The 16,474-nt window shown below is 36.5% G+C and overlaps 1 protein-coding gene across 2 annotated transcripts; it reads right to left on the bottom strand.

Moving 5' to 3' along the window:
- Positions 1-323: 323 nt before the first annotated feature.
- atp1b2b (ATPase Na+/K+ transporting subunit beta 2b) lies at positions 324-15,160 on the bottom strand. Of its 2 annotated transcripts, XM_038294558.1 has the most exons (8): positions 14,751-15,160; positions 5,916-6,044; positions 5,710-5,823; positions 5,307-5,512; positions 4,588-4,647; positions 4,376-4,402; positions 2,533-2,628; positions 324-1,760 (listed from the first exon to the last, which is right to left on the bottom strand). In XM_038294558.1, the coding sequence occupies exons 1-8, from the start codon at positions 14,839-14,841 to the stop codon at positions 1,593-1,595; spliced, it is 891 nt and encodes a 296-aa protein (XP_038150486.1). In that variant the 5' UTR covers positions 14,842-15,160; the 3' UTR covers positions 324-1,592. The 2 variants fall into 2 exon arrangements, with proteins under 2 accessions (XP_038150486.1, XP_038150487.1); XM_038294559.1 differs by lacking the exon at positions 4,376-4,402 and having other exon boundaries at positions 14,751-15,159.
- Positions 15,161-16,474: the final 1,314 nt, after the last annotated feature.

The following is a 16,474-nucleotide window of genomic DNA, read 5'->3' as shown; positions in this document are numbered from 1 at the left end:
ATACGATCAGGACGGACGCTTGGTGTATATAACCTAATTTTATTAGGATCAAATGGTTTTTAGTCCTTTTTGTACAAGCTTATAACATGACTCTACACATGTAATGGTTGTGATATTGGTTAGATATTTATGGTGACTTCTTTTCTCTCAAAAAAGGAAAAAATAAATAAATAAACATGTGGTTAGGGAAGTGTGTCTAAATGCTCATATAAGCTCAAGAGGATGTAAACTAAACACCCTGATTTGCTGATGAATAATTTGTCGGGCGATCATGAGAGGGAAAGAGAAATAGAAAACTAAATAAATAAAAGTCTACATCCTTCTCCTCCTCCAAAAACTGCAAGTGCTTTTATTAAATGAATTCAGCTTCACAAAAGAAGGAATAAAAAGCACATTTCAAGTGCAAAACAATAAAAAATGTGACAATGACATCTATTCCCGGTTTAAAGGAAATAGATGGATGAGAGAAACATGAGAGAAAGAGAAAAATAAATAATAATGTTTTAATGACTAAATAAACAATGAATCTACAAGACATATAGCTTTGGGTTTACCTTCAGAAATGACACTGTACAGTGAGAGGAAAGAAAAATGAATAAATGTTGTCCAAAAAAAAAACTCATGTCTTTTCTAGAAAAACCCTGCATGTTGGGAATCCTTTTTATTGTTTTATGATAAATGTGTCCGTGTTTAAACATCACAGAAAAATGTTCCTGTTTGTTTTATCAGCAGCTGCTCTGGGTTCAAAGTTTAAACATTCAGGGTAAATGATATGCCACAGGAGAGCCATCTGATGAATGGATACATGCATTCATAATGAATGCCTCTTAATGAATATTGCACATTGCATGCAACTTCCCGACCTACAATAAGAGATGGAATATGGAAATGAAATGCACACGCACATACACTCTAACAGAAAACATAAAAAAACAAGCTTAATCTTTTTTGGAAATATGCACTGAGGCTTAAAGCTTGTGTTGTGGTCCTTCCTGGTGGTCAGTCACCTAACATTAACTAGAGCAGAGAGGTGGGACACAGTGCACCTTTTAAAAGCACACTTAAGACAGCACACACATGCAAATGGCTTCATCTCTCCATCCATCTACGGAGATATATGCAGGTTTGTTGGGCTATTCTTTCAAGTGCAACAAAATAGACAGACCGATATAAGGTTATGATGTCATATAATACTGTAGATATACACTTTCTTGTATTGTAGATTGTGTATATTCAGATATATAGAGGAATACCCGAAGGAAGCAGCGGGAGGTGAGCAGCAAACACTGCAAACGTGGTGAGATTGCTTGCAAATACTGAAAACAAAAAACAAAAGCACGTCCTGTTTATATCCCCTAGTTTATCATGCAGTATAAATAGAGGTCACCTCAAACTAATTTACAGAAAATAAACATTTTGAAAGCTCACTGACAGAACTGACCGCAGCATTTCCACCCTCTCGTGCTCGTGCTAAAGGAGGGTGCAATCGACACGCAGGAGGGGTGTGAATGCTGCGGTTTTTATTTTTCTGTCTGTTTGCAGACGATGAGAGAGGGGGAGAAAAATTCTGGGTTTTGTAGGGGAGGTGCAGACTATTTGTCGGAGTTGATCCTCAGCCTGAAAGACACTCTACCAGCAAACTTGTCTCTTTCATTTCCAATGGGGATGTTGTTGGAGTTTATCTTGCACTCAATGTTGACGTCTTGATTGACGGTGATGTTAAGGAACTTGACGGCGACCAAAGGCTGTGAGTAATTCACCTGCAGTAAGAAAGCAAAGGTCATTTTTAGGGGCAAAGCTCAGATTTAAACAAGCAAAACTGTTAAAAAGTTCTGAGTCAATGAGTCAGTTTTGCTTTAAGCAAGCAAAGAACATGTTTTTTTGTAAAAGGAAATTAAAAATAAAATTTTTGTAAATTTAAATTTGACAAAATGCAACAAAGACATTATAAAAATGTTTAAATAAAAAAAAAGTTTTGATAGTAGCATTGCTATTTTCTCAGTTTGTATTTATTTATTTATTTATTTAATTTCTTTACAGATTTTCAAATTTTCCAATGCAACTTTTTTCATTATTTTTGCTGAGTTTACATTTTCATGTGTCTGTTTTTCATATTAAATTTCACTTCGAGTCCAATACAGATCCTCAGCCTTTAGCATTAAAAACGCTGTTGCTAATGTCCTTTAAGACCAACAGAAATACGTTTTCTTTCATCACTCCAGAGAAAAGCCTGTCCTCAGCAGTGAAGAGAATGTAATTTGTAAAACTTAATCTAAAAAACGGAATTTTGAAAAAAAAAAAAGGTTTCAAAGATTAAATCTGTTGAAAAAATAATTGAAAATGTATATTATTTTAATCTTTAGAAAAGAATTATTGAAAGAAAAAAAAAATATATATATATATATATTTCTGGATTGTTTGTTTTTTTGTGTCAAATTTCTATTTACAAAATGTGTTTTTTGCTTGAAACAATAATAGGAGAAAGTCACCCCATATAGTTGCAGATGTCCATTAATTGAAGATATTCCCTACCTGAGCTTTCTTTCCATAGTAAGGGTAGTACATCAGATCGAAGGTGCCGTTGGAAGGAAAGTAAAGCATCTCCCCAATTTTGTCAGAGTCGTCTCTCTGAAATGGAGAAGCAGTTAGGAACATATTTCAGTTTTCTGTTTCCTCTTCCTGAGCTGCTTAGAAAATATGCCTGCTACCTACTTCAAGTCTAATATACACTGAATACAAAACGTTTTAAACTTCCAATAATGTGCTGCACATTTTCATTTAATCCCCCTTCAGCAAAGAACCTGGGTCTCTATTATCAGGCAATGATTGGACAATTTGATTGGATGATGCTAAAACCTAATTTAGATTTTTTTCCATTGTAGCTCTGACTGTATGTTTAGAGTCATTGTTGTCTTTGAAGGTGAGCCTCCAGGTGAGCATGAAGTGTTTGTAGGTTTGTTTTAAAACTGTCCAAAACAACATCAACTGTGGTGTGTCTCTGTTTCGCCTCAGCAGGGTGTCATCATTCAATAAGGATATGGTGAGGCAGTGTTAGTTTGGTCTCCTTTAACTGGAGCACCCTTATGTTTGTATGGTTCCCCAGAGCATGATGATGCAAACACCTATTTTTGTTTTCTTCTGAACAAAGCATACTGCATGTTCTTCGGTTCTATCTGACCAGAGCTGCTTCTTCTATGTGATAATCTGGCCCCAATGACTTTCTTCAAATATTAGTATATTTGCTTATTATGAAAAGAAAAATCAACTAGCAATTTTAGCATTGTGTTTTAGTCCCACAGACAAATGTTTGAATAGACTGTTGATAAGAAAACAAGTGACTAAATCCAACCCCTCAACATGTCACTGTCCGCTTGTAGAGATGCTCTGCATTTTATTCTGAGTATCTTTAGTTAAGAGAAGCCAGACTGACAGGCATACAGGAGAATACATTTAAGTACTCTGTTCGCCAAGGCGGGATCATCCTTTCTTATAGGTCACAATGTTTAAAGGGATCAATGAACAGTTATAACGGCAGCATTTAGTATCGCTGCTTCCTTTTCTATGTCTGCTTCTGTCTCCTTGAAGCCCAGCCGGCCTCAGCATATGGCCGCTCACATTTCTTCTGGTTCTGCTGGAGATTCCTTCCTGTTAATAGGGAGTTTTCCTCTCCACTGTCGCTACAAGCATGCTTGGTGTGAGGGATTGCTGAAGAGTCCATGAGTCTATGCGATCAGCTGGTTTTCCTTAGATAGAATACTTTGAATCAATTTGACTGTATGATCTGGTTGAATTGATTTTATAAAGTGACCTGAGATGGCGTTTTGTGAATTGGTGCTATATAAATAAACTGAATTGAAATTTATTTAAGAAATATTTATTTTCAAAGTGAATACGACACTGTAAAATACTGTACGCCTTTTAGTTTTATAAATTGAAATAAAATACTGTCACACAGATGATGCTATGTTGCTTACACAGCAATACATATAACGATGATGCTATGTTGCTTACACGGATGAAGATGCTATGTTGCTTACAGAGCAACGCCATTTACTCAGAATGTATTGCTTACACAGCAATACATTCTGAGTAAATGACGTATAGGTCCTGTAGCTGTAGCTCTGTCCAACTAATATAGCAATGAGTAACCTTAAACCTTTTCTGTTTGAACTGGAGAAAGTGAACTTGCTTTAAAAAGCAACACTTATCTACCCATAAATGGCAAGTGGATCTTATTTTATTCAGGGATATGAAAGTAAAAGGGGGTGATAACAAATGCATGCCACATTATTCAGTTTTTGACCTAATTTATCACTACCTGCTAAGCCACTAAGCATCTACATTTCACTAGATGCAACTTCTTTGCTGATCTTACCCATTCGTCCTTGCCAACTTTGTATTTCTGATAGGGAACAATTTTGTGGATTAAAATGAGAATAAAAGACAGCAGCAAATATATAGATGATCATTAAGAGGAAACTAAAGGGGAATGGTAGGTAGGTACAGAAAGATGAGAGGAGCTATGAATGGGCTGGACTCCAATTGGTTGTGTTCAGGCTTTCATTGTGAAGGACATAAAGGGATTACCTTTGCACCACAGGTGACAGACGGAGGCTGTCCATCCTTTCCTGGCAGCATACCAATCACCTTGTGGGATAGAAAAAAAAACAAAGCTCTGAATTGAACAGATGTCTCTGATAAGTACCTGTACTCTTATGCTGCTTTCATGTGGTGTCGTAATCATGGTAAATATAAGAGACCAACATGCAAACTGTACATAGACACCAACTCATGCTGTAATTCTGCTGGAAAATTGGAAATACTTTATGATCCCTGAGTTGCAGAGAGGAGGTCAACTTTGACCTTTCAACATGTGAGAGAGCAGAATTCTGTATGATGAGTACTGCATTGGTAATCTTCTATCCTGTTGTGTTTGTAGCCTACACAGTGCTGTGACATACTTTATAAAAAAATCTATAATTTAAATCTACCATTTAAACTTGTGTCGTTTTTGAAAATGACCATGGATATTTAATTTTAGGAAGTTGCCCAAATAGCAGGTCAGGATAATATTTGGATCCGCCATATTTCTCTTCTCTACCACAACATAAGCACTTAAACACAATGAGCTGGTAATTTCCACTTACAAGTGGAAAGGATCCTCTTTACCACATGAAGAAAGTATTTATTCAAACCATATTTTCTACTCTTTCCCAGCCGGTCTTTTTTTTTTTTATTGTTTCCCGCACTCAATGTCTCTTAGCAACAGCATCCAGTTCCCTTCTTTTTTTCCCTTCCTTTCATACCCGATTCAGCTTGATGATGATGCACGGCTTGCCCTCCTGGTATCCATAGCTACGGTCCTGGAGTCCGGAGCATTCCTCCAGAATGGTGCGGTTGAACTGACAGGAGCGCTTCGGGTTATTCTTCACCTCGCCGCTGTCCTCCTGCAGAAAGTACTGCTCCGGGGTGCACTCGTGGTTTTTCTGGGCCTGGATGGAGTCGTTGTAGGCTGCAGGGGGGAGAGGAGTGTGGTGGTGGGGGTTACTCTGTGAAGGCTCATGAGTCAACTGAAGCTCTGCCGCAAGGCAACCTCCTACTCACTGACGGTAAAAAGAATGATACATTATTAGAAAGAAAGCAATTTGGATAATCCACAGCTGTAAGTCCATCGAGTTAGTTCTGGTAGAGCACAGCAGTCCAACTTACATGACAGGAACTCATCTAGCTTCTGAGGGAACTTGTCCCAGCTCTCAGTTTTCTGAATGGTGTAAATGATATCGTTGGTTTCCTGAGGTTCATGATGGGGCCTGATCACTAAACCTGCGGGAGACAAAGAGGAAACAGGAAGGTGATGATGGCTCTATCTGAGTGGGTTCTGCACCCACGCTGTTTGAACTCGCAGTATCTGGCACCTGGTGTAGAAAGGCGGTCCTGCCAGGTGGGTTTGTGGTCATCCAGGGTCTGCAGCATGATGTACATGGTGAGAGCAAAAAGGCCCGCCAGGAAGAGGTAGAAAACTATATAGAAGAGGATGATGAGACCTACAGAGGATGAAGGAAAATATTGTTATATTATGTTTTAACAGTTTTTCATTAATTCAACAGGTCAAAAAAGAAATCTTACACTTAAAAAGACACCAGACAAGAAATACACAATAAACTATAGCTCAAGACGTTTCAGTTCAAGTTAAGTTGCATTTTTTATGCTTTTTAGCCTTAAAAGTAAACTAAAAACACACGGTCATGGAATTAAAACAGTCATAGTCTAAATAAAACTTTTCTTATTAAGATGCAAACATGGTAATTGATGATGAAAACAAGAAGTTTAATGTTTGACCAAAACAGCATTGATTGATTCCCACCTTTTCAATGTGCATAACCAGAATAATCTCAATCACCATGTGCTGACATTAAATGACACATAGAGAGCAAGATTGTAAAAAAAGAAAGTTTAAAGTCTGTTGATGAGCCCTAAGTTTTAACCGAAAAATGGATGCTTTTGCATGACTAATTCAAAGCTTTATAGTGTGTTTATTTAGATTATTTTTATGTTATTTATATGCATTTTGTTTCATTAATGTATGTTTTTGCAAATTAGTTTGGTAATACTTTAAACAATACTTCTTTTTCTATTTTTTTTTATTCAACTTTTCCAATTAAGCATATGCTCTTAATATGCTCTTCATTAAGACAAAGGCTCAGCTTCCCAATTTAGTGCTTCAGCTGAACTTTGATCCACCTTCAACCCATCTTCTCCTTCGCTCATAGTCCATTCTTCACCTCTCTCATCCTCCAGCTTCTTCACCACCAGTGTCCGGGTCCCAAGGAGAAGACTACTCTAATCCACCCTAAAAAGTTATTGATCCAGGCTTATGTCTACTCATAGCTTAATGTCTCCTACCGGGGTCCGAGTGCGAAAGAACTTTGCATTCATGTCAATTAAATCTTTTTAATTTTCTTTTTACATCAGGTCCTAAAAACATCTTTTTTTGTTTGTTTTTTTAAAAGACATGAAATATTTTCACTGATCAAAATTAACCAATAGAAAAATAAACGCACACAACATCTATATTTTCCAGTCACTGAAGGCAGACAAGATTTTCCATAGGGTCCTTGCTGGTGAAGCTGTATGGATATGTATACATTAGTGCCATTGAAATGAATTCATGGTTCTGCATGATATATAGATTAAATGGGGTTTAGAGAAGACTCTTAGGTAGCTGAGGAAACAAATTCGCCCCTAAACCTAGGATACAATTCATAACAGTGCAAATATTCTTTATTAGTCCTCTTCATTTGTAGTATATTTTTGTGACTGATTTAAAAAATTAAAAATGTCAAAGTAGGAAGTACTTTAAAGTACTTTAACATACATTAACCATCACAAATTAACTACTTGTAATCACTAATCCTCTATTGTGTGCTGTGTTCCGTAGAATCCAATTTTTACCAGAAGAATGAGCTACACTCATCTTTTTAGAAGGATGCTGATGACGATTCTCAGTCATCCAGGTCATAGAGTTGTCATTCCAAAAAAGTAAAAAAAATAAATAAATAAATTGAGAAAGCTTTCTGGATGGGAAGCCAAATGACTTCAAACTTGGAAAACAAGTCCAGTGTTTTTTTTTTTTACTTTTTTGGAATCTTTTCAGGAAGCCATTTTTATGCTCAGCAGAATGAGCTTCCATCTCTTGATATAATACAAAATTCTAAATGAAAAACTATTAAACTATTAGAAAACAGTGGTTAGTTACTGACAAATGTCTGTCAGGTCAAAGTGAACAAAACTTTAGTTTTCTCTGTGATTATAAAATAACACTGAGTTATGTAAGTTATGTAAAGACAAACCCCACAAGACCAAAATTACTTTCTACTCTATTTTTTTTAAGCAAAGGATAGAAATTAAAGAAACAACTTGACATGTTTGTGTATTTTTTTACCATCAATTACTAAAAGATTGTGAAACCCACTGCTGGAATCTTTGTGCTGTTGTCATGTCGACCTCCCCAGTATGGCCGCCATAATTTATGTGCTGCAACAGCCAATGCAGGATCTTTTTTATACAAGAACAGCATGATTAGACACTGTTTCCTCAGAATTTTCTGTGTTTTTAACCCCTATATAACAATCACAATATACAGTGTCCTGCAACTGAAAGTGAAATACATTTTATGCCGTGACCACTGTAGAAAAAGGGTAAAAATAAGCAAAAAATGTGACTAGTGTAAAAAAAAAAAGAGCATGGAGCAGATAGGACTTCTGGGTCAGCATGCTTAGTTGAAATCTGATCATTAAAAACGCAATAGTTATTTGATACAAAAAAAATCGGAAGACAAGGTAACATTTTGTTTCAAACGAAAAAATAAACTGCCTGAATATACCTGGATGAAAATTTCCTTTTAATGAAAGTAATAGCATACAAATACTTGTTTTAACTAGTTTTGATGAGTCCAAAATATTTTGATATTTACTTAATATGATGTCTACAAAAACATACAAACACATGATGTAATTGCAGGAAGAAAATAGAAATTTATTGAATAAATGAACCATTTTTCTCTTCAACATAATTTTGATAGCAATATTGACTTGACTTACAAAGTAAATTTAAAGTTAACTCATAATAATTGTATTTGAAAGTCGTTTTTTTTAAAGGAGATTGTAGATCATCTTTGTTCAACTACTGACTTGAATCCTCTAATCCATCAAAGAGGGACTGATAATACAATCTCACCTTAAATGATATTATGAAACATTACAGCTAAATTAATGATTTTATCACTTCAGGAACCTGTGGAACTCAACATGAAGGCCACATTAGACCAACCTCTCTATAACTTATTATACAAAGTCCAAAGTAGATCTTATTTTTAAATAAATAATGAGATTGGGAAATTTAGCTACTTAGGAAACAATCCAAAATAAATTCTAAGTACTGCTAATGTGTGACTCAATACTGTACAAGCTATTATTTTTCAGTGACCTGGATTATTTAATTGTGGAGCAATACGACTATCGCCATTTTGTTCCGCTTGATTTATGCATGTAAATAGCTTTATTATATTTGATGCAGGGAGTATTACAGATTATATAGACACTGCAATGGGAAAGTTAGCTTCTACAAATCAAAACACATTCTATTATCTTATTTTTGAAACAATGCACTTCATTCTACTACTTTCTATGTTTATAAACTCCTTCATTATAATCCTACAATGAAGGATCTCATGGTTTTTGTTCTAAGATATTTAAGCAATATTAAGAAAGCATATTTTGAGTTTTGTTTTCTTTTTTGGTAAAAAATGTCTAGAGGAAGGATTCCCAAACATTTCAATCTGTGAGACCAGAAATAACAACAGACTGGAGGCGCCCTAAAACTACATATTCACCTAAATACTTCACTCTATATTTATTTATACAAATAATTAAAATAAAATTAAAAACTGAAATAAAAATAAAGTATTTGATTTTTTATTGAAATATTTCTTTATTAATGTGCCATTTAATCATCTAATTGTACAATATCATGGTATCTTTAATATTTGAATCTTGTTTAGGATAAATTATTTAAAAATAAATTCAGCATTTAATTGTTTTCATTGGATATTAAGGTTAATGTCTACTGTCCATATACCCCGGTGATCACATCACAATGATTGTGAAAACCATCTTGTGACCCGCCAAGCTGGAAAGTTAACCCGAAGCTTTAAAGGTTTGGTTTGTTTGGTTTAGTTTTTTTGGTTTGATTAATTTTAATTTATTTTAGTTTAATCTGGTTTGGTTTAGTTTGATTAATTTTACTTTAGTTTACCACTTACTAAATCTTTAATCAATCACACATTTAAGAGATGCACTGTACCAGACTATTGTTCTAAGACCTAATTTCCACCTGCAGTCCCTGAAACTTTAAAAAACAGTAAATAGTAAAAGATTCTCATAGAAAAATATGCCTGAATACAATCTATATCCAGAAAAGCATAATCACTTTCTATAAAATTTGCTATAATATTTAAGAGCATTAAATCTTATGGCTTGTGTGCCTTTATGACTGAATATTCACCAAACCCCTTTTGCCACTCCTTTTAAATATTAAAACACATTAACTCTTTAGTGGTAACATGTCTGGATAGCTGTTAAATGTTTTCTAAAAATCTGGCTAAAAGAGTTTGTAGTCTTTACATAGCTTTATTTATGATAGGAGTTTGTTCCAATCAGTTATATTTTTGAGGGAAAAAGCACATTGGCAGTAAAAGTCATGTCCTGAGGAACATCACCAGCAGCACTGGGAAACAGCTGAATGCCCTGTGACCCTCTGTTTCTGCTGGAAGCCCCCAGCGAAGCGCTCTTTCAGCAGTAGTGTTGCATCTACCTCCCCTGCATAAAACAACACTGGTAGTAATCCATGACTAAATGTCAAGGGGAAGCTGATCCAAGGGAGGGCAATTACAGAAGGGTTCCTTAATGATTCAAAGCCCATGTGGTTGTCCTTTTTTATCCAACTGTTTCCAAAAATATGCAGCCTTTGTTAAATCAAATCAAAGTAAAGTGGGAATCAATGGCTTTATTGTGGAAGAACAAGTTATCAGTCTGCAAGTCACTGAGCAGAATTCAAGATGTCTGGAAGAGGCAATGACAAGACAAAGTGCTGAAGCATTTCTCTTTGTCTTCATGGGAGCAGATTGTGCTGACTACAACGTTACACCACCCAGGGGAGTTTAGAGGTGCAAAGTGGCACACAGAACTGAGCATGCAAGCATCCCTCATCAACGTATAGAGGGTATTAAGTTCACAGCGTGCCCTCCCAGAACACACAGATGATGGACGGCGAAATTCTCTTTCTGCCGTTTGCAAACTATAAATGAGAGCTGCTTAGTTGCTCTATATCCAAGAAGATGGTGAAGAGCAACTAATGTTGCCTCAGAAAACTGGATCAAAGCCCTCTTTGAGGATAAAACAAACGTAATGCACACGGTTGCATTTTTTTGTTTTGTATGCCAGCCTGCAGAGCTGGCATACACACAGAAAACCACATATTTCCTGTCTATCGAAGACAGGAAATATGTGGTTTTCTCTCAGAGAAAACTGGGAGCTCATGCTGCGTAATGGCTTTGTAACCCGATATAAAACAGTCTACTGAACTCAAAAGAAAGGCCCAAGGAAACAAACTAAATCTTAGAGCTTAACTGTAAGAGCAAGAAAAAAATAAAATAAAACTGCTTTCACTTTTTTGGCATTGCAGTAAGAGCACTACCCTCTTTTCTTTTCGGAGATGCAGAGGACCAAATTAGCCTTGTCTAAATCCCAGACTCAGAACCTGTTTTGTCAGCTGGTGGTCCTGTGTATCATCAAACCTTTTCTGTGCAGGCTGGCATACAAAGCAAAAAACGCAAACGTGTGCATTACGTTTGTTTTATCCTCAAAGAAGGCTTTGATCCAGATTTCTGAGGCAATATTATGCAGATTCATTGACCCTCACAGCAAGATGAAAAACAAAAATCTACTTCTGATGGAGCTGACCAACTAAATAGTACTTCAAAATACTATTGAACCAAGTAAAAATAAAATATATGCTTTCTACTGAATGTTAAAGATTATGTAGGTTTGAAAATTATGCAGGAATATGTCTATATTGTGCAATCTTAATGGGGTGACTTTATTTTCAGTGTTGCCCTGTAAAATGCCAAGTGTATGTCCTGTAATAAGTGACAACAGAAATAGACTAATTACTAAGCCTTAGAGAGCACAGATTAAACAGGCCGTAGGACCTTGGAGCAATGGGGACAAACTGAGCTGGATTACATTTGCCTCTGTGGGAGACAGAGCCGGCCCAAGGCGCAAGCGAATTTAGCTGCTGCTCAATGCCTCCAGAGCAGCAGGGGGTGTTCTGTGGTAATCCCTAATGTTTATGAAGGAACTCATTTCTCTGTTCCTACTTTTATAAAATAATAAAGAAAAAGTTAAAAAAAAATCAACTATTCTACACTATTTCAGATTTGATATTGCTGATAAAGTCTAATAATTGTTGCAAATGTTATTGTCTTAGCACTTGCGCCAGAATCTTTAAAACTGTTTCCAAATCAGTTAATAAAATAAATAAATTCCAATATAAATCAGTGCTTATTAAGTCGTTACTTACATGTGCAACTTGCCTGTTTTATTAGTTTTGGGATGACTGGTTGTTGGCCGCTCTTTGCTATGCTCCACCCTGTTAATTAGAGGGAGCAGATGCACTGCCTCTCTATCAACATCGCTCTCATTCCACCTACCTACCTCTTTCAGGTATTCCCCACGATATTGTAACTCACATTACACTCACTGTATTCTCATCTGCTTCTGACTCTGGTCACGTCCTAGACTGTCACTTCCAGTCAACAGTCTGTTTTACCATCATCCGTCTTCTCAAAGCCTGCCACCAGCCTGCCTTCAGCCTCTCAGCCATCTTCCATTCTCTCAAAGCCTGCCTTCAGTCTGTTCAGTCATCAACTGCGTGCTCAAAGCTTGTTACCAGGAAGTCCAGCCGGTCACCAACGTGTTCTGACTTGCTCTGCCTTCTCAAGCCTGCTACCAGTCAGTCCGCCAATTATTCCAGGCCATCATTATCAAAAACATTTAATAAACATTTTACAAGTAACACCATGTCAGGCTTAAGGTCAGGTTCCTAGAGGTTCCTCTTAACAAGATGTTGCATTTACTGAATTATGACAAATGTGACTTTGAACATAAGGGTGTTCTGTGGTCTTCTTCCTTTACTGGATTTATACATTATAAAACAACATTTTACATTGACTGCACCCAGATAAGTCGATATTTTCAAAATATCAAAAATGGTATTTGTTCTTCCTAGTCCTTTGCATTGCCAGAATGTCCTGAATTGATACCTTCTTCATGAGCCTATGAAGTCATTAGATTAGGATTAAATCCCTATGCTGAACTACACAAGCCAGGCGTGGCCAGGTTGAGGGTGATACAAATAGCATTTGGCCCTCGGCTTTACCCAGATTAAACTGCCCTTGGTGACATTAGAACACAGACATATGGGTGCTGCTATTTCATGAACCTTTGAAACCATTGAAATGCCTCTCTATGATTGGGAGGGGCCTCAGAAAATGTAAAAAGGGGGAGGGGTTGGATGAGGTGGGGGCACTGATCATCTTAGTGTTAGCAGATTTAAAAACAAAAGCAATAGAAACATTTTAAGGATTTTCCCCTTTATTTAGGGGCTGGAGAATGGTATAAAGGTATAAAAGAATAAAAAATGAAATATGTTTAAATGAATAAATGTTTAAACAGCTTTGGGTCAACTTTGTTTTTTGTACCAACATACCCATAAAACAAATTGTTATGTGCCAATATACCAAAATCATTACAAATGAATTTATTTCTCTTGATGATCAAACATTTTGATGTTTTAATGTAGATTTGTTTTTATTTAGAATGGAGAAAAAAAATTAAATCAATAAAAGACCATTTATTTCCATTGAAATAATTTAAAGGAATTGTTTAGAGAAACTGCATCCAGCTAATTTCTTTTTAGAAACTATTCCTTTATACTAGTAATTAATATCTGAGTAATATTGTTTTATCAACATACTTAAGCATTGGTAATCTGTTTATTTTTCTGTTACTGAAGTATACTCTGAGCCATAATGAAGAAACAAAATCTTCAGAAAGAAGCTTAAATCTCTCCCCTGATGTAATTTAATGCATTTTTTTTTAAGATATCTTATTACGCCATGTTGCATTTATTATGATTTTTGAATCCCATTTAATCCATTTCAGGACTATTAAATATGACTAATTATGAGAAGTAACCCCAAACCAATCCTGGGGTCTTCGAATCACTGAAATCTGCTTAAAAGGAAAATTAGAACATGCAAAACTTGTTCAACTTTTTTTTTTTGTTGAAGCTGGGGACAGAAATGCATCTCAGTCACCTTTAGGGAATTATTTGGACCTGAGACTTTTGCATTTTGAAAAAGTTTGATATGAAGTGACCAACAATTTGTAAGCAAGATCACCAGCCCTTGTGAAACCCGATACATCAAAGTTTAAGATTGTATTCAGAAATAGATAGGGTTGGACATATACAACTTTCTTACAGAGGGCAGTAAGTTTACAGGTGTGGCCATCCCTCCCAATGCCCCCCATACTAGCAACGCCCCTGTGTAGGTGATAAAAAAAGAAGTTGTGGCAAACAAATTATCAACCCGCATCATATTGAATGTATTTTTGACAGTTGGATGCAAGGAAAGTAGTTTCTGCTTAACTTAAAACAATTACTTCTTAGAAGAAGGGCTTATCTTCAACAGGGTTCAGAGTAAACCGATGTCAAGCACTTTGACTACAGCGTAGAGCTGCTGTAATCTAGAAAATCACATGGAAAAAGAGAAGGACACAGCATGACTTCACCCTTAGGTGCAGCATTATAGCCCGGAAAAGCTCTGGCCTATATAAGTAATAACCCTCCATGAGGGAAATGATGTGCCGGCTTCTGCGCGGAGCGGTGCCGCAGTCAGATTTCAGCACCACAGCTCTGGACAGCGACAGTCCCCTCATGATCGGAAAACCTCCATAGATAAACTTCTGCAAAGGTGAATTTCTGACATTGTCACACAAATTTTAGTGATTTTAATGCACCCAAACCCCCCACCCGCGGCGCCTGAGGGATATACTCCCTAAGAGCGACCTGTTACAGAGCCAGGGGGAGCTTGTTTGCTGCATTGCTGTAAGCTGCACAGACTTACTCACCCCAGCTGCTCGCCGTTCTGCCCAGAAACTCCCTGGTCCTTGGGTTCCAAACACACTCCTTCCATTCGCTTTTCTCTCCATCCTTTGCCATTCTGTTCTAAATTAGTTTTGTTGTTTTTTTAACCTACAAAAGTTGCGTTGCAATTGCTCTACACTAGAGGTTGCAACAATTGCCCCTGACACCGGTAACAAAAAACAAAAAAGAAGCCAAAAATTAGAAATGATGAACTCAGACGCTCAGTGCTAAACAGATGGTTGGAAATGAAAGTAAAAAACTGTAGAGAGGCCGGTCTGATGAGAGGGAGCATCCAGGACAGACCTAATAAGTGCCCTCCCCTCGAGCTATAGCCTGCATGCCGCAGAGTTTTGATGAGTGGTGCAGAAATGTAGTGATACTGCGGTAAAGCACTCCCTCCGCCTCTCTCTGTACGTCTCACACACACACATTTACACACACGCACACAAACCATGCCTCATCCTCCCTCCCTCTTCCTGCAGGCTAAGCGAATCATCTGCCCTCCATCCCCACTCCTCAATGTCCCATGTCATGAGAGACAAGTCTATAAGCAAATTGTATGACCGGCCTGGCTCTTATTTTATTGGAGCAGGATGCATCATATATCCACACAACAATCAACAAATAATCCCACAGGGCCTCTAAAGGGCTCTACTTTAACATACTCCTATCTACTAGGTTTTTTTTTTTTTTTTTTGAGTTAAATTAAAGAATCCAAAACACATATTCAGCAACTAAATTATTCTAGAGGTATTTTAGGCACAACTAATTAGAATAAATATGTTGTATTTTCAACCAAATATTACAGTGAATCTTATATAGAAGTTTTTAAGCCATTTGAATGCACCAACTGCAGACATTATGTCAGAATAAATAAGACTGTTAATGAAATGTTTAAAAAAAAATAAAACTACTAACATCATCCTTTGCGACAGTTTAACAGTAGTTTGCATGACAGACACGACGGAGGAAATAAGGAGTGAAGGTAGCGCCCTCATTTGGAAAATGTAGGCATTGCAGGAGTGCAGAAGGAACAACATGTCCCCTTTTCCCCTCTGCTGCAGCTGCTGCAGTGCAAAGCCTGATGCATAAAGCTGTTCTCCAGGTCTGAAGAAACAGCATTAGATTAAAACCAACAGTATGCTATCAGTGTCTTTATTGGTTTCTGGAAAGAGACTGACCAATTGTTGTCTTTACAGTAAAAAAGATTTAAAAAAAAAAAGTTACTTACACAATAGATTTCAGTGTGTGGAAATAGATAACACTGAATAATAGTTGAGGAAAGTAACCTGTGGGGTCCCACGAGGCTAAGTACCGGGACCTAAGTTTCTCATACTTTAGCTAAATTCTATTTGTAGAGCCAAATACATTAAAAATTATGTCATCAGATGACACCAATTTAATTTTTCTTAATCTGAATCATTTATTCAAAATTTAGTTTTCAAAAACTGTTCGATTTTCACACTAAATAAAAACAAAATTCAGGGTGTTTGGTGGTAATTGCGTTGATACTTTAAAACCCTACCATTCACTACAAATACTGATCTATAACTAAATATAAGGAAATCAAATCTCAAATCAGGATAATAACCCTCACTTTGAGCAGGTAAATAAGATGATCTGGCAACAAAATTAGTATTTGTCCCTTAAGATAAGATAATTACCTATTATACACTGGAAATAAGATAATTATTTCAAACATCAATCT

This window comes from Cyprinodon tularosa, unplaced genomic scaffold (assembly GCF_016077235.1).
Source record: "Cyprinodon tularosa strain WSP-4 unplaced genomic scaffold, ASM1607723v1 ctg341, whole genome shotgun sequence".
In the NCBI taxonomy this organism is placed as follows: domain Eukaryota; kingdom Metazoa; phylum Chordata; class Actinopteri; order Cyprinodontiformes; family Cyprinodontidae; genus Cyprinodon; species Cyprinodon tularosa.
This window is presented reverse-complemented; position numbering and strand designations above follow the sequence as displayed.